This window comes from Mustela nigripes, chromosome 15 (assembly GCF_022355385.1).
Source record: "Mustela nigripes isolate SB6536 chromosome 15, MUSNIG.SB6536, whole genome shotgun sequence".
In the NCBI taxonomy this organism is placed as follows: domain Eukaryota; kingdom Metazoa; phylum Chordata; class Mammalia; order Carnivora; family Mustelidae; genus Mustela; species Mustela nigripes.
This window is the reverse complement of record NC_081571.1, coordinates 19047828-19073653: the sequence shown is the minus strand read 5'-3', so window position 1 is coordinate 19073653 and position 25826 is coordinate 19047828. Positions and strand designations below refer to the sequence as shown.

At 36.1% G+C, this 25826-nt stretch overlaps 1 protein-coding gene across 6 annotated transcripts in view; it reads left to right on the top strand.

Moving 5' to 3' along the window:
- TRPC4 (transient receptor potential cation channel subfamily C member 4) overlaps positions 1-25826 on the top strand; it is a 143753-nt gene that overhangs the window by 36515 nt on the left and 81412 nt on the right. For 5 of the 6 annotated variants that reach the window (XM_059377424.1, XM_059377423.1, XM_059377422.1 and 2 more), the window contains exon 2: positions 2214-2732. The exons of the other annotated variant lie outside the window; for it this stretch is intronic. In XM_059377424.1, the coding sequence (XP_059233407.1) occupies positions 2214-2732 (519 nt within the window). The remainder of the gene's footprint in view (positions 1-2213; positions 2733-25826) is intronic. 6 annotated transcript variants of the gene reach the window in all.

Sequence of the window (25826 nt, the reverse complement as noted above, 5' to 3'; positions counted from 1 at the left end):
CTACTGCTCCTCCCCCACCCTGTCAAATAAATAATGAAATCTTAAAAAAAAAAAGTTTCATTAAAAATTATTTTCTAAAATAAATGCTTATAAAAGATATAGTGACATCCATATATTTAAAGAATTAAAAATTCACAATTATTTTTTGACTATTAAGAATCATGAACAGAGTATTTATTTTTGGTATATTTTATCAGTTATTTTGCCATCTCTCTTTCTAATACTATGACACTGACATTCTCCTGAAATATAAATGCTTTTTAATATGGCCATATTATACTTATTTTTTCATAAAAGTTTGCTGAAATATTCTTCAAAGTTGCATTTTATGGTTAATAAATTTAAAATTATTTTTAATTAAAATAACTTTTAAAATAGCTTTAAGAACTACAGAAATCTAGAATGAAATTCTACTGAATCCAGAAAACCCCTCCAAATTGCAGCTATCTCTTAAATATACATTTAATGCAGGAACTTATTTATGCTGTTTTTGTTTTTCTTCATGTCTGCCATTGAAAACCTTGAAATATAGTTAATTAAAAGATTAATTCTTGTTTAATTTTAACTAGGGGCATTTTTCTCTTTGTAATAAATACATAGTTAAATTTTCAACTATGTAATACTGAAAATGTAAGATAGTTACTTAAAAAGTAATGAGGTATGTATTGATCCTGCTTGAACATACAGTGCTACCTCAACAGTGTTATTCCGAATTTTATAATAAGTAGGTACTATCTTTTATCAACTGATTGCATATATTTTAAATAACCTTTAAATAGATAACTAAATCTCATTATTCTTTATGGAGTGTTTCTTATAAAACAAACAGATATTCTATTTTTTAAAGATTTTATTTGTTTATTTGACAGAGAGAGAGAGACACAGCAAGAGAGGGAACATAAGCAGGAGGAGTGGGTGAGGGAGAGGCAGGCTTCCTGTGGGGCAGGGAGCCTGATGCGGGGCTCGATCCCAGGACCCTGGGATCAGGCAGCAGCTTAAGGACTGAGCCACCCAGACGCCCCCAATAGAGATTCTAAATGGTCAAATAGGTTAAGAAGCACACAGGCTTAATTATTCTCATAAAGATATATCTCTACTTATAAATAGTCTAACTAAGGTTTCATATGAGTTTTGTTTTTCTCTATGTAGTTGTTTTGCTTTTGATCCTTTTTATGGTTTCCTTTTTAGTTTACAGTGTATTTTATACAGTACATGGGTCATCATTTTTTCTACCATGTCTTTTTAACTTATCCTTATACAGCACTTATTTTCATAGATGCCTCTTTATGCCCGCAGGAAGAACTATTAAACCAAACATTGGACAGTGGTGTGGTGTGGTGGAATATGCCCAGGCTCAGGTGTTAGGAGGACCCCGGTGCAAACAGTGGGTCTTGCACTTAACGAACTGAAGGCTCCCAACTAGAAAGTGTGAAGAATTGTGAGGGTTAAGGCACCTAGCAAATGTCCACTAAATAGTGACTATTACAGCATTTTTGTCATTACCATTCCAAGAGAAAAACCGAAAGGAAATGGTGCATGAACACACCGGTGACCTGATTCATTGGAAACCATTTGTTTATTTCTGATACAATGGTGACGGAGCACTTGTGGTCCTCTGGAAAACAGACCATAAAGTGTTAGATGAAAGCAGAAAGCAGGAGGCTAGCCTTCTTACATTCTGCTGCCACCATTAATCATTGAGTTGGTTTTAACAAACAAAAGCAACTGAAGAGCTAAAAGACTTCTCTTGTAGAGGAAAAGCTTGGGTTAAAACAAATGATTAACTATTATTCAGTGTATTTCTGGATTACTTTGGGAGTCCACACCTTGGGGAAAGAAAAGCAAAGACTGGGTGTCAGAAAATAAGTTGGGAGAAGAAAGTCTTTTACGAAGTAAAGACCTCCCATAGTCACTTATTTTAAGATTTCATAAAATGTCAAAATTCAGGTTAAACAAATATAATAATATAATGTGTCATTATATTGAAAATTGGACAATATAATGTGTCATTATATTGGAAAGTTTTTTTTTTCCAAGAATTTTCTTTTGTTTTTCAGCAGAAAAAAAAAAAAAAAAAGCCATCTCTTTCCTGCAGAAAATCTTGGCAAAGATTTATGAACTTTGTTCAGCCTCGCTCTAGCACGCTGTTTGAAATTCACTGGCTTGAACAAATGAATAAATATTCATCACCTCGGCTTTCTTCTTTTTCCTAGGTGCCTCCCATACTCCTTGATAAGCAGTTCTCTGAATTCACTCCAGACATTACACCAATCATTTTGGCAGCCCATACAAATAATTATGAAATAATCAAGCTTCTAGTTCAGAAAGGAGTCTCTGTGCCCAGACCCCACGAGGTCCGCTGCAACTGCGTGGAATGCGTCTCCAGCTCGGACGTGGATAGCCTCCGCCACTCACGCTCCAGACTCAACATCTACAAGGCCTTGGCCAGCCCCTCCCTCATCGCACTGTCAAGTGAAGATCCTTTTCTCACAGCCTTTCAGCTAAGTTGGGAGCTTCAGGAGCTGAGTAAAGTGGAAAATGAATTCAAGTCGGAGTATGAGGAGCTGTCCCGACAGTGCAAACAGTTTGCGAAGGACCTACTGGATCAGACAAGGAGTTCCAGAGAACTGGAAATCATCCTTAATTACAGAGATGACAGTAGCCTTATAGAAGAACAAAGTGGAAATGATCTCGCCAGACTCAAATTGGCCATAAAGTACCGTCAAAAAGAGGTGAGTGTTGCCAGACCTTTTTATCAAAATATCATATGATTTAATCACAGTGACGTCAACCGATACTCTGAAATTATGTTTGGGCTTTAGAGCCTTTTCTACTTATCTGGAAGTGAATGATATTTATGGTTTGCCAGATTAATAATTACGAAACACAAGGAAGAACGGCAAGAAATGGCTTAATAACTGGTGATGGCATTAGGCAAATGTGTTAAGATGTACACATTTACTGTGGTAAAATGGAAAAACTGATGAATTTTAGAATCTTCACACTGAAGGTTTTGGTTCTACCATTTATAACTCTTGTTCCTTTACAGATCTCTTTGAGATTGGTTTCCTCCTCTGTTTAATAGTTATAATATTTTGTTATATGTATTTATTTATACATATAAAATATATTCCTCGGAAATGTGTGGATGTGTGTGAAGGCTTTAGTAAGTTATAAGTCCTTATGCTAATAAAATACATTATTAGAAGTTATTAATAAAGAAAAAATATTAGTCCAACAACAGATGAAAGTGTTGAAACCTCTCATATCTGGCTTAGTCTCTTGATTGGTCAGGAATAAGAGATTAAAGATGCCTAGTTGCAGAAGAGTTATAATTTCTCATGAAATTTCCATGATTTGAATATTAAGTAAAGAAAACTCAGAGCTGTCATGCTCATCACCTAGCATAATTGTTTTTGTTTCCATCGCTGAGTTAAGTGAGTTCTCCAAAATCCATTTTACTTCCATCCTCAGAAAATATGGGTTCTATGTTTATTCTTGAATTATAGTAATTATCTATTCTAGGAAATCAGTTGGATAAAAGTATATAAGGTAAGATGAAAAATAAAAGAGACTTCTGAATAAAAATGTATTCATTTTTTTTGCAGTCGGCCCTAATTTTTCTACATTAGCTTTGGCTGCTTTGTCTACTGCTACTTACTAAATATTTAAGGATCAAGCTACCTGAATTTACTTCCTTGAGTTTTTTCTGTAGTTTTTGGCCAGTTGTCATTGGAGACTGAAACTAGTTGAAATGATCTTTTCCCCTAACAATGAAGGAAATAGCTCCTTTTGTGTGCATTCCCTCTGATTCCAGATTACACGTGCTAGTTGGAGCCCTGTCAACAGTATCAACTAATTTTTTTTTTTTTTAGCTTCTTGTGTTTAGGGCTCAGGGAACTAATATTTTAACAGAACTAGAATAATTTTAATACACAACTATAAAAAATGATGAAAAACTTTACTTGATTAGAGATTTTTATGTACTCAATATGACATTTAAAAGTAATAGCATGTACTAGAACTGATAAAATGAGGGGCACCTGGCTGGCTCGGTCTGTGGAGCATGTGACTCCACTGCCGGTTGTAAGTTTGAGCCAAACGTTGGGTATAGAGATTACTTAAAAATTTAAAAATCTAAGAAATTAAAAAAAAGAAAAAGTGGATAAAATGAGGTAAGATACTGATGTGGCTTAGAATTTGAGCTAGTTCTTCTCAAGTATCTGTTATTAACCCAGTATTATGCTTTTCTTTCTTTAGTTTTTTGTGGGGAAAGAGATTTAAGGGATTGGCACAGTAATTACAAAGGTCTTTTCCTATGATAAATCTGTCCAGGGTTGATGTTATCCTGTGAATGGTGAGTGAGATGAAATTCCCAGGATGCAGAAATCCACAAAATGAAAGAAAGAACACAGTGGCTGCAACTGGCTTTGCTCACCTGTTGCATTTTTGTTCGCTCTGCAGTTAGTGAACGAACCTAGCTCCATTTTATGCCCACCCTGATATGGGTCCGGATATCAGAACCGATTTAACTTTGTCTTTGCCATAATGACTTTTGTGAAAGCACTGGAACAAAATGCTCATTGAGACTTTTACCATACTCTCTGAATGGAATACTACGGTGACATTTAATCAAATGAAGCTCCCAAATTCTTGTCAAAAGTTTGTCCAAGACCGAAAAGAAAAAAAAGTAGTACAAATTTCTTACATATTAACATATGTTTATATTTTTACCCACAAATCATTTTTCTACATTCTGTTCATTCATTCATTTCTTCATTCATTAACTCTTTGAACGTGTCTTTTACCAAACACATGCCAGGGATTGCTCAGAGCACTTAGGACTCCATGGGGGTGTGGCTCTGTCCTAGAGCTGATAGTCTATTACAGGGAGACCATAAAATGTTAAATCTATATTGTTCTTAGTCTTGTTTCTGAACTCCTAAAAATATTCATTCTACTAAACTTTTTTTCTTTGCTTAGGTTTTTTTGTATATTCCAGGAATATACAAAGCATGCTTAACTTCAAAGCCTATTCAACAAAAAGCCACAAATTGAGTCCTTAGAAGTGTCAGAAGGAAAGCTATAGAAAGCGTTTGATCATTTCTAAGACTTCTTTCAAGATGCTTGTACCTTTTGCGAATATGAAGTTGTGGGAATTGGAGGCTGATCATCCTTAATGACACAACAGGATGAAGGGTGGCTAAAAACACGTAACATGTAACAAGAAAAAAAGAAGTAGTAATACCTTTTAAAAGATACGCTTTTTAAAAGATACTGCCTTTGCATTTTCTCTTTTCATCTTTTGAAATGATAATAGAGGGAAAAATTAAAACAAAATTCTTACAGAGTTGTTCTGGGATATCTTTCATTCAATAGTGAAGAAGACATTTCCTTTGCGTTGAACAATTTTTCCAAAGCAAAGTAATACTGGGTGACTAATAGCATTATTAAATCAAGAATAAGGTTTTACTTTCATATAAACTCTTTGAAATCATAGGTCATGTTTTATGAAACATATTCCTAAATTATTTAGAAATTATTGACTTCAGAATAATGATGTAAGATTTTCTAGTAAGATCGCATGTCTTAAATGAAACTCTGCATTAGCATAAATGTCTTGCCCTATGTCTTTTTACCAGAAGTTCTCCCAGTTTTAGTTTAAAAAAGTTTGTGGTTTGTCTTTGGTCCATCTCTTACGTTTTTGGAATGGCTTCTTACTGATCTTTCCATGGCTAAGTCCCACTCACTCTTCCAAACTCATATCAGGTCTCCCCTCCAATAGGGAGGTTCCATGAAGCAGTCCCCCTCCGTACAATCTCTGGGATAAATGCCCTCCTTCCACACATTCTGTTTTGCATTGTATTGTTACATTTTGCCCTTCTCCTCCCGGTAGGAGTGTCAGGAACACAGCCGTCATCTTTACCAGTCATAACTCTGTACTGAAAGGCAGAAGGTGTTCAATATGAACATACCCGAAGTTGCAGAATCTCTTAATTCTGGACGGTTCCCTGCATGTTTCTTTGTCTGATTAAATTGCAGTGTTTAGGTTAATTACCTACTAACAGCCTTCTTATGAATTCCAATATTAAAACAATTCATGTTGCGAGAACTTGATTACAGACTTATTCTGGTAATTCTGTAATATCATCCAAATTGAAAGGCCTGCATTAATTGAATATCATGGATGTTTTTATAGGCATAGGCAGAAGGATTTTATTGTTTCTATTAATACTTAACTACAAAACCTGCTGTATCCGCTACTGCCTCCACCTAGGTGTCCTCATGGTGAATACGAGGTAAATCTGATCCAAGCACAACTTCTAGCCAAGGTCAGCTGAATGTGTGAGTTTATTTCATAACTCAGCTTCTTCATAATTAAGCCATGCATTTCGACATGAAGGGTTTTTTTGTTTTTGTTTTTTAGTTTTTGCATTGTGATAAAGCATTTGCCTTCTTCAAAGAGTGCAAAGTCTCCTTTTCCTTTCTTTCTTAACCCACTTTTATTTTTTTTCTTCAAAGAGTAATCTCTTTAGTCTCACTCTGAAAAGAGAGCAGGGAAAGTCCTCTTCACGAGGGGTAGAAGTCAGCACCCCATTCTAGTGTTACTCTTCAAAATGAAGAGTGTCCAAGGAAAATGGGGGGAAAAAAAAAAAAAAAGCCAGAACCAAGCACCCACCCCCTCGGAACTCAGTTTCCTCCTGTGGATTAGATAAAAGTGAGGTATGATTGAGGACATATCTTCAACTGGTAACTTGTGCCTTGGCTCCTGGTGTAATTTTGGCCGATATAGAGTTTATGGCCATTAAATATCATTTCCATGCTGTCAGTTCTTGCCTAATATTTGCAGAATCATTGTATATATTTGGAGACCTTGATGAGTTCCTTAAATATGTTCACAGTAAAGACTTTACCTAGTTTGTTACACATGGTTGTCCACATTGTGAAGGTACTAGTCCACAGTAAAGAACCCTAGATCTTGAATAATAATAGAAAGCAGTGAAATACATTATTGTGTGGAAGCACTACCATTCAATCTCGTTATAGTTCTTCAAATTAAAGTTAGAAAAAAAATCTCTACATAGTCAACAGCGTATCTTTTTCAATTTAATTTTCTCTTTTGTGAAAGTATGGCAGCAGCCTTGCAACATTAATTTTAAACTTTGGTACTAACCTAGGTTCTCTCTTATAAATTAATTAATGGAGTTGTTAAAGAGGGAGGAGAAAAAAACCAACGTCTAAACAGCCCACTATTCATACCCTTCTTATCTTTTGTTTATCTTGTCAATGGAGCAGTGAGAGAAATGTGAAGAGATTCCTGTCCATCAGATGCCATCGATCATCCTGCATGGTGAACTCAGTTGATTCCAAATATTCCAGAATCAAAGCTCTTCAAATCTCTCAAAATTTATGGTTTCAGTTTCTTGATTTATTCAAAATTCCTTGATATGGAATCAAGAACCAAACCTACTGTCAGAAAGAGAAGACATAGGGAGTAGATTAGGGGCCAGGAGAACCACGGAGAATAGAGCCCTAATGCAACCAGGGGATGCCCCAGGTGAGAGACAAGGAGAGGTGAAGGTGAGGGTGGCAGAAGAGTGTTGGGCAGTGGGAGGAGCAGTTAAATAATAAATGGAGCAGAAACAAAGGAAATTCGTCTTCGTAAAACTGCCTAGGGCTAGACTTTACCTCTATTTCATAAGTTTTGTTTTCTATAGGTTATTTATTGATAAGTTAATCATGACAGAATTTTTTAATTCAAATTTTATTTGAAAAGCAATAAATGTTTAAATTTGAACTTGCGACTATATGAATTTCATATTAAAAATGAATAAAACATGCACTCATGTTTTTTATCTACCTGAAATCTATGTGGGAAGCTCCTTCTGGAGATCTCTAGTCAGATGTCATTTTGTGCTTGTGGTAGCAATTGAGGAAAAACAGCATTCTGTGTATGAATTTATTTGGAAACTACCAACCCTCGCAGGTGTACCACTACCTATCTTCATCAAACAATACAAACAAAAATTTTTTTCAAAAATTAAAAATGAGGGGCACCTGGGTGGCTCAGTGGGTTAAAGCCTCTGCCTTGGCTCAGGGCATGATCCCAGCCAGGGTCCTGGGATTGAGCCCTGCGTTGGGCTCTCTGCTCAGTGGGGAGCCTGCTTCCCCCACCCCCTGCCTGCTTCTCTGCCTACTTGTGATCTCTGTCTGTCAAATAAATAAATAAAGATTAAAAATGAATAAATCACAGAGAAACCAATGTTAATGTTGCTTCCTGGCTTTTGTATCAGAACCTTGGGATGGCACTGGCCAACAATGGCTTTCTCCTCTTAGATCCAGTAGATTTTGATGGCTGGCCTGCAGCCACGCAAAGCTTGGCTTTTGGGACAAATGAGGCAGAGAAGCTGACCAACTATTATCATTTTATTATTATTATTGACCCATTGATTGTCTTTTAGTCTAATGTTTTCCATTTTTTTCATTCTTGTTCAAATCTGGGTTATCTGAAATATACCTTTCATAATTTTCTTGTGCCTGGTAAATTCCACATCAAAATATGAATAATTTGGAGGGGAAAATATCTCATACTATAGAGACATTGTCTCATGGACATCACATAACTGTTCTAGAAGAATGGCAAAGAGAGTACTTTTAGGGAGAAAAATAAGAAAAAGTACTGCAGACACTATTCCCCTCCATAACTGAGATCTTTCTGCTGAAGAAACTTGGAGACTCATTTATCTCAGGAAAGCTGATAATGCCTTTGCCTTAGTTTGGTTTAGTAATTTAACATGTACTTATTTATTCGAATTCAGTTTGATATTACTTACCATGTTCCTCCTCTTTTCTTCTCTTCTCCGATTTGAACTGTTTTGAAAACATTTATGCCCTTCAGATCTCTTCTCAAATACCACTGTCTCTGGGAAGCCTTCCCTCAACATATTCCCAAGTCAAAATTAATTGTTGCTTTCTCTTGTTCTGGCAGCTTTATTGCACATTTGACTTTGCTCTTTATTTCTTTTCTTGTGTTGTTTCTCCATCGGAACTCCTTGCCTTTAGTCTTACCTCCTCCTGCCCGATGCCTACAGCACCGCTGAAGAATTTTTTGTGTCATTTTTTGTTCTGTTTTTGTTTTGGTTTTCAAGATAATGCAAGTTCCTGCCGTATTTACCCATGAAATAATAGCCAACTATTATTATTTATTATTACTATTATTGTCACTCTTTTTGCTTATCCCCTCATAGACTCCTAATATGAAAGACTACATGTGTACAGGAAAATGCTATACACGATTCTTTTGTATATGATGCAGCTAAAAGGGTTGACTTTGTCATTTAGTGTTTTAATATTTGTAATGAATGCTCATCTAAGCCTCATGGGTCACATTACACTTTTGAATATCAAAGATAAGTTTATCCTTAGTCTATTGGTAGAGTCAGTTTTCTGAGCCATTTATATTAAAACATATATTCTCATCAAAAATGTTTATTGTAGAAGTTTTATCTCAACTCTTAAGTTCGCCCATATTCTAATGCTTCCATTATAGGCTGGCAAAAGTATCTCTTATTGCATACTATATACTTGATTTGAATTTGTTCTTCTGAGTCGTATGTTTAAATATAGTTTAGGCTTTGATGCCTCTATCCCACTACACCTCAGAATTGGGAACTGATATCACAGCAGCTCTTATAACAAAATGCCAAGATACAGTAGGATTCGAATACATGAGGCCACACTGAGTGATACAGATGATGACGAGACTTATAAAAATTGTAAAAAGAAGCATTCCTCTAGCATAGTTTTTTTCTCCCACTCTTCTCCAGAGCACACTCACTGACTGATTCCGGGGCCTCTGCCTCGCCATGCTCCAGGCATGTTGGCACACGCTTGCTGTTGTTCGGCAAAGGCAACATGGATCACAGACTCCCTAATGCCTCCGCCCAGCCTCCCACTAGGGACCAAACATTCCCGGACCTGCTTCTGTGTCATGGATGAAGCATAGACCTGCTCAGGACTTGTCAGCCCAACTGACAGAATTATGACAGGTCATTAGGCATTTAATTTAACACTTGGTTTTTAGAGCTTGAAATTCAAATCCCCATGAGGTTTTGTTTTGTTTACAACTAATTAAATGACATGAAACCACTTTCTCCTGATTTATATCTGAAAGTGGTTGGGTTTTTTGCCACAATTAAACATGAAATTGTATATGTCCAAAATGCTGTATATATGTATCCTTTGAAACTGCATTCATTAGAAAGTGATCATTTAATACCTTACAAACCTAAAATAACTAATCTTAATTTTAAATTAGATACAAAACATATTATTTTATAATGCTTTAAAAAAGTACAAAAAGGGGGAGCGCCTGCGTGACTCAGTGGGTTAACGCCTCTGCCTTCAGCTCAGGTCATGATCTCGGTCCTGAGATGGAGCCCCGCATCGGGCTCTCTGCTCAGCAGGGACCCTGCTTCCTTCTCTCTCTGCCTGCCTCTCTGCCTACTTGTGATCTCTGTCTGTCAAATAAATAAGTAAAATCTTTAAAAAAAAAAAAAAAGTACAAAAAGGAAAGGGTTAAGCAATTTATTTTCAGAAGTATACTCTTCCATTCACTTGAGAAAAATGCATATACCCACAGGATTAGCAACACTTTCTGATGTAGCTTTCCTTTGCCACAGATATAAACTAAAAACATTAAGTTAATGATAATATCTTTAAAAAATCCACCGTGTATTGAAAACCTTCTCTCAGTCTGCAAATGAATTAGTTTTCTGTATGAAATTAGTATTTCTGCCTCCGTGATTATTGACAAGCAAGAGTAGCAAGAAGGTCACCTGTTTTCCATTGTTCAGATGCAATCATTTGTCAATGATGAAAAATCATTTCTTTTGTTTTTTTTTGCACAAAATTTACATTTACATTTGAGGGTTATTTTTCCTGGGTTGTTATTTAATGGTCTATTTTCTCTGTCTCTGATCACTAAGCAAAATTAATTAAGATTTACCAATTTTTGAAATTGCCCGTTTAACAGTTTATTCCAATTCACATTGTTTCCTAAAAAAATTACAAAAGCCCAATAGATTGTCTTGGACATTTATAAAACAGAAACACTGTTTGCAAGAAATGTTTGATGGTTTTAAGACATAAACTCCTATTCTAGATCCCGGATAAATTATGCGTCAGAGAGGAAACTTTTCAGCTTATCCTTCCCCTCATTTTCCTTTGACCATAGGAGGCATAGTCAGTTTTTCTAAATCGTTGGACTTCTTGGAAACAAACCTAGAGTACAACTCTGAGATTTTTAATGCCTGTGCTATAATTTCATGGTCCGTGATTCTGAAGCTGTGTTACATGTACAGATTGCTTCCAGATAATCCAGGTAAAACAATCACACAGGATTGTGTACTTGGGCTTTGTGTCTCATTCTGTTTCCTTTTTCCCTTCAGCTTTTAGAGCACACAGTGGCTTGCCCTCGGCAGCTACAGAAAAAAACAAGGCTTTTTTCCTCCATGGTTTACTTTTTTTACCTTCCTCTGGATTCCAGCTACCCTGTTGTCAGCTCTCTGCATGTTTGTAAAAAGACCTGCTTTTCCCTTGACCACTGCTTTATTTTTAAATGATAGACACTATTATTTTTCTCCATGGCATTCTCCAAGCTCAGTGATTTTTGCCAGGTGTCTGTGGGACATGCTTCCTGGAAACTTTTTTGTCACATTCTCCTCTTTACCTCCTGAGGCGGGGGGGGGGGGGGGGGGGGGGGGTGTTTAGTTGGTGGGTGGGGGTTGGGGGGCGGGGGGGGGGGGGGGGGGGGGGGGGGGGGGGGGGGGGGGGGGGGGGGTAGCTGGAAATCTTGTTGGCCGTAAACCCACAAGGAGGCTAGTGGAAGGAGCTAGGCAGCTCTGGCCAAGACATGCTCTTTCTCTCTCCAGGTATAATTAATTCCACAAATGTCTCTCCTGTGCCAAAAACCGAGGCCTGCAGAATGAGATGACAGCAAGCCTTAGGCCAAGTTTAGATTTCTTCTAGAAGCTTCCTAGAACCTGGAATTTTACTCTTGCTTAGATAATAAAGTCCGTGTGTGTGTGTGCCCTAACATACTCACCCACGCAGAAAATGCTGACTATGAACTAAAAATATCACTGTAGCCAGATCTCACGAACACTTTATACGCTACCTCCTTTTGTAAGGACGCTCCTGATGTTTCCCTCATTTTCGTCCCCCCTTCCCTCCTTTTCTTCCTTCCTTATTTAGTCCTCACTCACTCACTGAAGAGAGCCCTCACTATTTGCTACTCGCCGGTGATACCCAAATCAAAGACAAAAGTCTTACCCTCAACTGTCAGATTATTAGGAACAGCAAACAAGTAAACAGCTATCACGGTGTGCGGGTTACGGAAGCGATGGCGGAGCTGCCTTCTGAGCGGCCTGGAAAAGTTTCTTAACTTCACCTAAGCCTTCCTGGAGAAGAAAGTGCCCGAACTGAACCTCAGTGGAAAGCTAGGAGCCATCCAAGCAAAGAGGTTAGAAAAAGGCATTCCAGGAAGAAAAGTCATGTGCAAATCATGGATGCAAAAAAAGTGGCGGGAGCAAGGAAAGCGTCTTCATCGTCCTCTGCACTCATTGCCACCCCACAGCCTCCCTCCAGCCTGCTATGTGTGGATGGCTTCTTTATCACGTCTCAGCTCATATTATCACCTTCTCAGTGAAGACTTCCAGAAAACCTACTTGAATTACTGTCTTCTTCCCCTATCCTTAGTTGTTTCCTTTCCTATCACAATATTATTATCTTCTTGACCCATAAGAAAATCTGAAATCATTTTATTTATGTGTGTATTTAATTATTTTTTATCTGTCTTCCGCCCCTGTCTACACAGTATCATCTTGTCTGACTTGATGAAGACTCTAAGTCCAGTGTGTCCAGAGTAAGTCCTCTGCTTGGAATAGAGGCGTGCTGAGTAAAGGATCCCATGTTAGGGGATGTGGCAGAAGTGGAGATGAGAGAAAAAAGACAAAGAATAGATACCAAAGGAACATGGATTTTATAAAATCTTGTGTTATTTAATCATGATTTAAATCAATTTTTTCTGTACTATTGTCTCAAACTTATATTATCCAAAGATGAATTCGTTATCTTTCTCTTAAGCCTGGTCCTTCTTCTGTCATCTCTGTCAAGTAGGAGGCCCTCCCAGTAAGTCATGTTAAAAATCTGAGTCATCCTTGATAATTTTATATCCATCATTTCTAAAAGCTTGATGTGAAAGACAGCTGCAAATTGAGGTGCCATGTAATTATCTTACATTATCTCTCTAGTCTCTAGTCAGAGCCTGCCTTGGCTATCTGCCTGACCAACAGAATGCAACAGAAACGACTTTTTGTGACTCCCAAGGCTTAGCTCTCTGACACCTTGCAGCTTCCACCTAGGCTCTGTGGGAAACCTGAGATTCCATGTAAAAAGTCTGACTGTCCCAAGGCCACCACACAGGACAATGAGTAGTCTTGCTTGCTGGTAAACACAGTTGAGCCCAGCCTTAAGACACTCCAGTGACAAGAGTTTTAAGAGTCAACTTTGACTTTTGCCCTACACCCACACCCCAGGCCTTCCTCTAGTGGAGTCTTACTTAGCAACTTCTGTTGTGGCCATGTGGAACCAAAGAATCAACCACCTCATCCCTGTTCAAATTCCTGGTCCACTGTTGTGAACTGAATGTTTGTGTCCCCACCAAACAATTCCTGTATTGAAACCAAACCTCAAAGTGATGGTATCAACAGGTGAGGCCTTTGGCAGGAGATAAGGCATGACGGTGGCTCCTTCAGGAGTGGGGTTATTTTGCCCTTATAAAAGAGAACGAAGGAGCTCCCTAGTCCTCTTTCCACTGTGTGAGAATACAGCAAGAAGACAAGATATCACCAGACAGTGAATCTGTGGTATCTTAGAGTTCCCAAAGTTCAGAACTATGAGAAATAAATGTTTCTTGCTGAAGCTACCCAGTCTGTAGTCCTTTGTTATAAAAGTCTGAACTGACTGAGACATCCACAAAGCTATGAAATGTCATAAATTGTTGTTTTAAACCACTACGCTTTGGAGCCTAGATAGTTGGGGCTTCTGTTAATCACCAAAGCCTGCCAATCTTTTTGCCAATTAGATTCCCTAATATTTCCCAAATCATTTCCCTCTCTTGCTGCCTTACTCTTCCTGCTCTGTTTGAGGGAGTGTTAGGCTAGTGTGTTTCACTTAGTTTCCCTGGATCCATGGCTATCTCATCCCATCCAAGTTCATATAACATTCCAGAACAATTCATATGTAAACATTTGCCACATTAAAATCCATCTGTTAAAATATAATAGCACCCCCTCCCACCCCCTGCTGAAGCTTTGGGCCTGATCTTCTCCTGTAGCCGAGCTCTGCAGACTTCTGCCCTGCGAAGGCCTGGGGTGGAGAGAGGAGAACCTGAGGACTGCCCAGGAGGAGTTTGTCAAGAGAGCCCAGGCCAATAGCCTCACTTGCCAAGGAAAGTAGACCTCACGTGGTCAGGCCGGGGCTGCAGCCAGCAAGTCTGTCTTCATCTCTAACCATGACTACTGAATGGAAGTGTTCCAAGGCTGTCCCCTCAACACTCCAGGCCCTGCCCCATCCCACATTCATTCTTGGAGAGAGGGCCTCACTTGGGGCTCTAGGCCTTCCCATCACTTTTGCCTTCCCAGTGACATTGGTATATGGTGTTGTCTGTATATGCTCTCTATTGCTCCTTCCAGCTCACTGCCAATAACTATCGGGGGGTGAAATTACTATATTATTTTATATATAAAATATTATAATATTATTACTATATTATTTTATATATAATTACTATACTATTTTATATATGATATCTCTATATTATTTTATATGTAAATATTATTACTATATTATTTTATATATTATTACTATATTATTTTACTGTATCATTTTATATATTATATTATTTATATATTATATACCTATATATAAATAAATTTATATTTATATTATCCATACATATAATATATATTTATATATTATTTTATATATAAAATATTACCGGGGCACCTGGGTGGCTCAGTGCACTAAGTCTCTGCCTTCGCTCAGGTCATGATCTCGGGGTCCTGGGATCGAGCCCCACATCAGGCTCTCTGCTCGGCGGGGAGCCTGCTTCCTCCTCCCTTTTCTCTCTGCCTGCCTCTCTGCCTACTTGTGATCTCTCTCTGTCAAATAAATAAATAAAATCTTAAAAAAAAAAAGATCTTAAGACTCAGGATTCAGAAAGGTTTCCCCATTTCTTCTCTCAGGATGCATTTTCACTCCCCTTCCATGTCTGGAGCATGTACATTTACCACGTGATATTATAATTAGTCATTTACATGTCTCTCCTCTTCATAAGACTGTGAGCTCCTTGAAGCCAAGTACTGTGATTTTTCTTTTGCTCTATTCAGCATCTGTGATGGCTCTGGAACATGGGATGAGCTCAACAAATGTTTTTTGAACCAATACTGTTTTTCTTCATGTCAAACAGTTCCTTTTTCTAATATCTTCTTGGTAGTTCTTGGAAAAGATTTTATGCTACAGAATAACTTGATCCTTGGTGAGGAGAAAGTAACAAGGCTTTGTGTATAATTTTTGTTGACTGTCCCTCGTGTTTATGGCACTGGTAAATGCCATAGGGAAGGACAAGAAAAATAGTAAAGTGAGGCCTTGAAGATAAAGGAAATAACTAAGTAATGTTTATATATGGGATGCCTGGGTGGCTCAGTCCGTTAAGTGTCTGCCTTGGACTCAGGTTGTATGAACCCAGGGTCCTGGGATGGAGTCCCATATCCGGCCCTTTGCTCACTGAGGAGCCAGCTTTTCGCTCCACCTGCCGCTCCCCCTTCTTGTACTCTCTCTCTGTCTGACAAAGAAATAAATAAAATATTTTTAAAAATAAATAATATTTAAGTAAACATGTAAAAATAATTATTTTGTATGATTTTGCTTTTAATTATTTTAACTAAATATTTAACATAAAATTAAAGTCATTTTAATAATACTGATTAATTTCCATCTCTATCCCATATACACTTTGACTTCTATCTGTTCAAACAAATGGCTATAAACATTATTTACATAGCATTGATCATGCCAGGAAGCTGTAAAGGCTATTAAAAATATAATTGAGATATTGTTGCATCGAACCATTTTATTTTCCGTCCTTCCTATGTACTTTCTTGTCTTTTTCCTTTCCGGTTTTACTTCTGTTTTATCGTTCATGGGCTAATGGTTGCTGACACAACTCTGGCTCGGACTTTGGCTCTACAGGCAGAGATTGGCATTTTGCAGCTTTTTCTGTTAAGGAAAAATAATCAATATCCCAGGACGTACAAACAGCATTGGCCCTTGTGATAAGTTCAGTAATCTAGCTTCTATATGGTGACTATGGGACTGAATGTCTTAGAATCTTGGCAAACCATTTTGAAAAGGGCAGTGAGTGAATATGCAAGAAAATCTGTTATCCAAGTGTATTAGAGAATGAAGAGATCCAAAAGTCATGCAAATAATGTTCAAAATAGTTGAGTTTTAAGAGACAACATTTTTTTTCTTACAATGTATGAAAAATCTTTGGCTGAAAATCTAACATGTCATATAATATCTCCTTTTTAAACAAAATATGAAGAACATAATTAACCTTTTCTTTATAATTCAGAGTTTTGGAATTAACCTCAGTTGAATTAACCTCTATAGTCTAGTTGGAAGTTTAGGATTATTTAAACACTGATTTTAATAGCCCTTTCTTTTGGCCCACATGAAATTGCAAAAGAAATCTATGCTTTTCATGGTTTTGAAGTCTTTCTCCGCATTCTTAGGCTTTCAATTATCAGTTCTTGTTGGTGTCAATGAGTCTGCACTTTTATATTTATCTATTTTACTCAATTTTGGTTTAATCGATTCAGGTAGAAGTGTGGGAAAATAAAGGCAAAATTATCTGAGAGAAGGCGTAAGGACTCCTTTATAATTAGAGTGCAAAAGATTTAATGCCTGAATACTGTGACATTTATCAACTTTTGTGAGAGCTTTTTTACTTTCTTGGGTTTCAGATGGATCAAGGTTGTCTAACAAATTATTCGTATTTGAAATGAATGTGTGTGTGTGTGTATGTGTATGTACAAACAGATGATACCATGTTATGAAAATGTTTAGGCTTTTTGAAAATTAAAGTATAATTAAATACTCTGGAATAATTTCTATAGACTTGATAGGAAGTATTGACATTTTAATTAATTAACCAAGCATTTAATATATTAGAAATCATCAACATGGGAACAAATGGGAGAAATGCTGCTAGCATTTACAGAATGCCTTAATTATAAGAAAAATACAAGAAGTTTTTTAAACTAATCATATTAAATAAACGTAATTACTTGCTCTAAACCAAATTACCTAGTTAAGCAGTGAAAGAACATTGATGATGCTTATATTTGCTCTAATACTTCATGAAATGCTCCCACCAAATTTTCATGCAAAATATGTTGAAATTGCTGTGGTTTGAACTGCTTTCACAACAGGCAATCAAAAGTTGTTAGGAAGGTCTTCATAAGCAAATAACTTCGAGGTGTTTGTAAAGAAGTAGTGAAGGGCACAGTAATAGACAGCAGTATTCAGCATTTGATAATATTCTTTGTGGTACTGACAGTTTCAGGCTTTCCTAAAGAATTTGAATATTTTGCTTTCCTTCAAGAGGTGAGTCAGGGAAGTAAGAATAATAAACACATAAAATACATAAACACATAAAAATACTAACTCTAGTGGTATCAGTAAGTTATTTTACTTTTAACATGTTGCATTTACTGTGTTATGTAGGTTCTACTTTTAGCCTCTGTAGAAGGCATGGGAGATACAATCCACCTCCAATTACTATTACTTTAATACTATTTGGAAGGCAATATCAATAATGTCTACAATAATCAGGTGGAATGTTTGTATGGGATGATTTATGACCCCCTCTGCCAAAATTCATAAGTTGGAGCCCTAACTTACAAAAAGAGGAAAAGCCAGGTGAGACAGATCAAGGAGTTAGCTATTTCTAAGCCAAAGAGAATGATCAGAAAAGAAAACAAATTTGTCCACACCTTCATCTTGGACTTCTGGCTTCCAGAACTGTGAGAAAATAATTTTCTGTTGTTTAAGGAATCCGGTCTGTGGCATTTTTTTTTTTTAATGGTAGCACTAGCAAACTACTATGAATGTATTAATAGTTAGTCTGTAAGTTCCAGAGTATATATGTAAGTACATTATAGTTTAAGCATTGTTCACAACTCTTTCTTACATAATTTTGATTGAGACCTTATGAGACTAATGTTATTCTTATTTTAAATGTGATAACACTGAAAGGAAACTTACAGTAAACTTAAGGGAAAAGATTTGAGAGAATCAAGATCTTGAAAAATATCAACTAACTACAGAAACAAAATAGTCTTGTACCAAGAGTGGAAGATCTGGAAAACCAACAAACTCAAATATTAGTCTTTAAGACAAAAGTCATATAAGTAAATCAAAGAATCAAGGCAAGCTCTTGAGACTTGTGATGAAAATTGAATTCTAATTACATTTTTTTCAATAAAATATTAGCAAATAAAACCCAATAATATATAAAATCATTGAATACACTGTCAAGCAGAATTTATCCAAGACACGCAAGCCTGGTTCAACATTCAAAACCAATTAATACAAACTATCACATAAATAAACTAAGAGATAAAATTGCATCGTCATTTCAATAGAAACAGAAAAAGCATTTGACAAAATCCAACACCAATTTATGATAAAAATTCTCTCAGTAAACTAGGAATAGAGGGGAACTTTCTTGACTTCATAAACCATATCTACAAATCATCTGCGGCTAACATGGTAAGTAATGCTCAGAAACTTGAAGCTTCTCCAGTAAGATTAGGCAAGGATGCCCCTTCTCACCACTCCTTGCTAACATTGTTCTGGAAGTTATAGCTAATTTAGTAGACAAGGAGAGGAAATAAAAGGTATACAGAGAGGGAAGGAAGAAATAAAACTGCATTTGTTTGCAGATGACATAGTTATCTGTGCAGAAAATCTGAGAAAAAGTAACCCCCCAATCCTCCTGAAACTAATAAGCAACCTGGATGTCCTCAGTAGATGAATGGATGAATAAACTGTGATACATACAGGCAGTTGAATGTTATTCAGTGATAAAAAGAAATGAACTAACAAGCCATGAAGAGACACGGAGGGATGGATCTTAAATGTAGATTTACTAAGTGAAACAAGCCAATCTGAAAAGGCTTCATACCATATAAATCCAACTGTGTGATATTCCGGAAAAGGCAAAACTAGGGAGATAGTACAAAGATCAATGGTTGCCAAGGCTTAGTGTGGAGGAGGGATGTAAAAACAGCACAGAGGATTTTTAGGGCATTGAAAGTACTCTGTATGAGACCATAATGATGGATACGTGTCAGTATACATTTGTCCAAACCCATTGAGAGTATAACACCAAGAGTGAGCTCTAAAATGAGCTATGGACTTTGGTGTTACGATTTGTCAATATACTCCATCAGTTGTAACAAATGTAGCACTCTGGTGGGAGATATTCCTAATGAGGGAGACAAGGAAGGTGGTGGGGAGTAGGAAGTACCTTAAGAAACTTCTGTATCTTCCTTTCAATTTTGCTGTGAACCTAAAACTGCTCTAAAAAAATAATTTTTTAAAGATTTTATTTATTTATTTGACAAATACAGATCACAAGTAGGCAGAGAGGCAGGAGAGAGAGAGAGAGGAGGAAGCAGGCTCCCTGCTGAGCAGAGTGCCCAATGTGGGGCTCAATCCCAGGACCCTGGGATCATGACCCGGGGCAAAGGCAGAGGCTTTAACCCACTGAGCCACCCAGGTGCCTCCCCAAAAAATGTATTTTTAAAAACTCAATCTTTTTAATAAAAATGCCTTAATAAATAATGCTAGACTATGCTTGTGTGCCAGTAAGGAAAAGACTACAAGAGTCCCCTCCACTAACATCTCTTTCCCAAATCTTGAATCTTTATCTTTGTGAAATTAGTGAATAGTGTCCTTAAAGGAAATGCATTTATTGTTTATCCAATTACTCATAATAAGCTTACTGTACACTAAGAGGTACTTTTGATTTTGTTTTATTCAGCGGCTGTATCCACTCACGAGTCCTAACCCAAGGATTTTTAGGCGGCAAACTGAGAGTCCCTTCTATAGACAGATGTATGCTGTTCTGCTATTATTTGGCATTCTATGAGAATTTTTTTTCATTATTGCTGTTTTTAAAAATGTTAGCAAGTATGGAATGGGGAAGTTTCAAATTTATTTTATTGAATTTGACTTTTTTATTGACTATGAGTGGTGAGGAAAACAAAGCAAAACAGAATTACCACTCCCTATATTGGTTGTTTTATTATTGTTTCCTCTAACAATTGGCTGGTGGTGGGCATAATATAGGAGAAGTTGAATAGCTATGTTGTACACCTGAATGCAACACTCAATATACTCAATATACTCAAATAAATAAAGGTGACAGGGTACATAATCTATGGGTATTTCAAATTTATATCAAAAATCCTGAATTTACTTATTTTAGTTGACATAATTATTTTAGGACAAATCTATGAGATACCAGATTTTCAACTGTATGTAACAGGAGAGGACCCGAACAACACAGAGCAGAATTCAAATCAAGAGAAAAGCAGGGACTGTTCTTTTGTGTCGTTCTACCCTTAGAATGAGTTGTAAATTAAATTGCAAAGAAAAAAAAGTGTATCTTTCAGTCCTTTGCCTCACCATTTTCACTCTCTTCTTCTTCAGTGACCTCCGGTTAGATCCGTTCCTCAAAGGGAGCCTGTTTTTCCCGCATTAAGTTTTAGCGTCACTAGTTCATAGTCACTAGTTTAAGTCACTAGTTCATACACGCATCACCAATTCAGTCTTCCAAGCACTCTTTCAGTGAGAAGTTGTGAAATACCTCCTATGTTCCAGGTGTCTGCAAATTAGTTTTAGTAGAAAAAAACTAAAGCTTCAGGTTGAACTTGAGGTCTTTCCGGAAAGTTAGAAAAAGCCCTCTTGAGGACACCAGGGCCATTACTCCATCATCACAGCGATGTTCCCAACAACTGGAGCAGCTCTACCTGAGACCGCTCTGATTATAGATGTAAACGGTTAAAGCCAACAAAACCACATAAATATACTTGGTTGGTGCTGAGTGATGTCTTGATCCCCTTGTAATAAAGATTCAAATTTTGGGGGGCTGCCTGGGTGGCTCAGTGGTTAAGCCTCTGCCTTCAGCTCAGGTCATGATCTCAGGGTCCTGGGATAGAGTCCCACATCGGGCTGTCTGCTAGGCATTGAGCCTGCTTCCTCGTCTCTCTCTCTCTTTCTCTCTCTCTCTGTCAAATAAATAAAAAATCTTAAAAAAAAAAAGATTCAAATTTTTTTAATTCTCACGACAGTGATAGGTTCTATCACTACTATCATACTCTGAGATATGTGGAAGCTGAGTCTGGCGAAGGTGAGCACCCAGAGCCAGAATTCCACACAGCCGGCTTCCACAGTCCATACCACAACCACTCCACAACGCTGCCCTGCAGGCTTGTAGAGTGACCACCAGCATCTCGGCATCTTTGACGCTCCCAGCAGTGTGCAGCTTAGGAACTTTCAGTTCCTTTTCATTTTGTTTTTAGCATTCGATGTATTATGACCGAAGTTGTTGAGACACATAGTCACAACGCTCCCTTTCCCCCGAAATAGGTGAATTAGGAAGCACACTACTCACAAAATAATGCCAAGACTATTTTTCCCAATTGTATGATTAAAAATCACTATAATTACAGCCTGAAGGCATTTAAATATGCATTAGTTGCCATCGCATGTTCAAAGTTAAATAAAGTTTGCTTGCCTTTAGTTTGATTAACTATTGCAATGCTGATATAATTTTTTTCATAATCTACATGGAAAAACCCAGTAAAAACCCCAGGTGAGCATAGCCAGCAATCTCTACTTTCTGTTTGGCTATAGACATGTAGTTTTATTTTGAATAAATATATTTCACTAGCTAAAATAAATTTGTAGCTGTTGTCAGTTGTGGAGATCCATAACTAGACTTATCAAAGATGTATGGCTTCATGTTCATATCATTATAAAACAGAAGTCTTATTCCATTTCAATTTGATGGCTAACAACTGATTATGATACGAAAATGGAATTTCTTTAGGTGGGTCCTTTGCCAGAATATCCTGGGTGGTTAATAAAACCAATGATTAATTTTAATGGAATAGATGATTGTCTTACATATATCATCTTACATGTGGTATATGAAATTCTCTAAAACCCATTTGGCATATGGCCATAGAATTGCCTTTTTCCCCAAGACAATATTTTGCTTAATTGCAAATTTCCACATGAATCCCCTCTGTTGGGAAAAGCTTTCTCTATTCCTTTATTAACTTACTCATGTTTATCAAAGTGATACCTAGTCACACTAATTCAAAAGAAAGAAGAAATGAAGAAACAGTGTAGAAGAACTTTTAATTATACTTAATTTTAAGTTTTTGCTTTCTTTCTCTTTCTCCTTGTATCTTTTTCTTTCCAAAATTGAAATCTTTATTTTTGTAACCAGAAAGTATCCTGATCCCCTATTTTTTTCATTTTTTAATTTCATTTCTTTTTAAGAGTTTATTTAGGTTTTCCCAGTTTCAGGAAATGTTTGCTGTTCCCTCTCTTCCAGAGTTTAATGTGATAAGAGAAAAATGTATAATTCAAAATTTTTTTTAAAAAATTTTAAAAATGTGTCATTTAGAATTACAGAAGAAATACCTAAGTATATGCTCAATGTACAAATTTCATATTGTTTAAAAGCAGAGTGGCAATAGTTACAAACTATTTCAAATTCTTTTTTCAAAGTTAGGAATTACTGCTGAATATATTAGGGGCACCACTCCTGGATATTGTCTGTGCACACCTTCACACTCGACCCATCCACATGCACACAGAACACACACGCCCTAGACACATACAGGCACACGTTCAGTTTTAAATGGTTAGATTTTTATTTTTAAATGCATATAAGTGGAAGTATTCTGTATGTATTTGTGGTTTATTTTTCCTTTATTGTTCATATGTCATGAAGATATTTAAAATATTATAATTACAAATTTCTCTCATTATTTTTAAGTTCTGTATGAAATTCATAAATAAGACATAAATCATTATCTGTTCCACAACTCATTATTTATTTAATTGATCTTTGATTAGCAGACATTTATGTTTTCAAATCTTTCTTTACCACAATAGGCTTCAGTGAACTTTTTTGTAAAAATATCTTTGTACTATGAGAGAGTGTGTCTGTAAGATAGATTTTTAGAAGAGGAATAGTTCCATCTTATTAGGTGTTTAATGAAATTTTGTAGATTGATTTTTTTTCCTATTAAAAAGACAAAAGTTTTTACTCTCACCAATAGTGGGAGTTGTAAATTAAATTGCAAAGAAAAAAAAATGTATCTTTCAGTCTTTCACCTCACCATTTTCAATCTCTTCTCCTTCAGTGACCTCTGGTTTTCATACCTGTCAACCCCTAGACAGTCTTATTCTTTTTGAATTTTACAAATCTAATAAGAGGAAATATTTATTGCTTTAATTTACCTTCTTCAAAGTATTGGCATAATTGATAATAGTCCTATATTCATTAGCCATTTGTAGTTTGGGCTTGTCTTGAATGATTATATTCTTTATCCATTTTTTTATTGGATTGGATGTTTCTTCTTATTGACTTGTAAACATACTTTGTATGTTATGAATATCAATCATTTGCTTATATATTGCAAATATTCTTGTGTTTTCTGTTTTGGTGTACAACATTTTATAGTTTGCTGCCCTCAAACTTATCAGTCATATACTTTATGTGTTTTCAAATATCTGTCTCATTTAGAAAGGCTTCCCCTGATACAAGATTATAAAATGTTCTCCTATGTTTTCTTTGTACATGTATAGAGAGAGAGTGAGAGATGTTGCCACTGACAACACTAAGGTGTCACAGATCCCGTTAAGTATTATTTTGTTAGGGTTATATTTTCAGCTCTATTGAGATATAACTGAGAAATTAAAATTGCATATATTTGAGGCATACGACATGATGACTTGATACACTTATACATTGTGAAGTGATTACCACAATCAAGCTATTAATTCATTTGTCACCTCACATAATTACTTTTTGTGAATGTGTGGTAGAAACACTTAAGATCTACTCTCAGCAAATTTCAAGTATGCAATAACAGTATTATTATTGTACCCTTTAATAACAATGTTATTATTGTACCCTTTGACCTAAATCTCATTTCTCCACCCTCACAGCCTTTGGCAGTCACCATGCTAGTCTCTGCTTCTGTGAATTCAACTCTCTTAGATTCCACATATAAGTTAGATCATACAATATTTACTTTGCTGTGTCTGGCTTTATAACCATTATGAAAAACAGTATGAAAATCCCTCAAAAAATTAAAAATAGACTTATCATGTGATCCAGGAATTCCATTTGGGGGCATGTATTGAAAGGAAATGAACTCAGTATCTAGAAGAGATATCTGCATTTCCAAGTTCATTGCAGCATTATTACAAAATACAAGGTACGGAAATGACCATCTGTCAACAGATGAATGGATAAAGAAAATGTGATATATTTATAATGGGATATCATTCAGCCATAAAAGGAGGGAAATTCTGCCATGTACAAGGAGAAATCTGGAAGACATTACATTAAGTGAAATGGTCCCAACAAGTATCAGTCAACCCTTCCTCCCCAATTCCTTTATTAACTATCCCTCCTTTGTACTCTTACAGGTCTCTATGATTTTACAACCAGATGTCTCATATTTACTTATCTGCATTTCTGTTCCCTCAGTACACTCTTAAATTCAGAGATTCTGTCTTATTCATGTTTACTCCCTGTTACTCATGTAACGATAATGTCACACAACAAGTTCTCATTTACTACTAACATGAGAATGAATAAAGATAAAATCAAAGCCATTGCTATTTGGTCTTAAATTCATGCATTTACTGCTATGTGTAAATAAAGACTACATATTTTGAAACCCAAATACTACCATACTTTCTTGTATACTGATTAGAAAGAATGGGACATCTTGTCTATGATGACATTGTTGAAAACAACATATTGGGTAGCTCTAAAAACTTAGACCTTTAAAAATATCTAAGCATTTTATATATAAAAATTTATTCTTCTTATATGGTATTAAAGACATTGATTTATGCAACAACTTTTGGGTTAAGTAGACCTACCAAATCCCTAATGAGTACCTTAAGTACTAGATGTTTACTAGTACTTAAGTCAGTGTACAAGCAAATTTGAATCTTCTGGTTACATCCAGTTTGACCTATCAAAGAAGATAATCAAGAATCTTCTGCCATAATATTCAAATAAATGTTACTATGGTAATATTGATTCTTGAATAGGACATTCTGCCTGAAGAGTCATAAATTAAAATAGCCCACAAGTTGCGTTGCTCTTACAATAAGAGATTGAAGTATGAAATGAGAAAATTAAAATTTATTCAGATAAAATTAATTTGAAAATATTTCTTCTAAGTTGTTTATAAACAAATCAGTTCAAAGTTAAATAATCTTTGAACATTTAATAATGTCATAGGATAAGCCCTAAGATTCTCTTTTTCAAAGCCCCAGACTTTAACAATCATATTAAATTATATGTTTTGAATATCACTTTACAAAATCCATAGGGACATTTTTATTTAATAACATTTTTGAAGGTA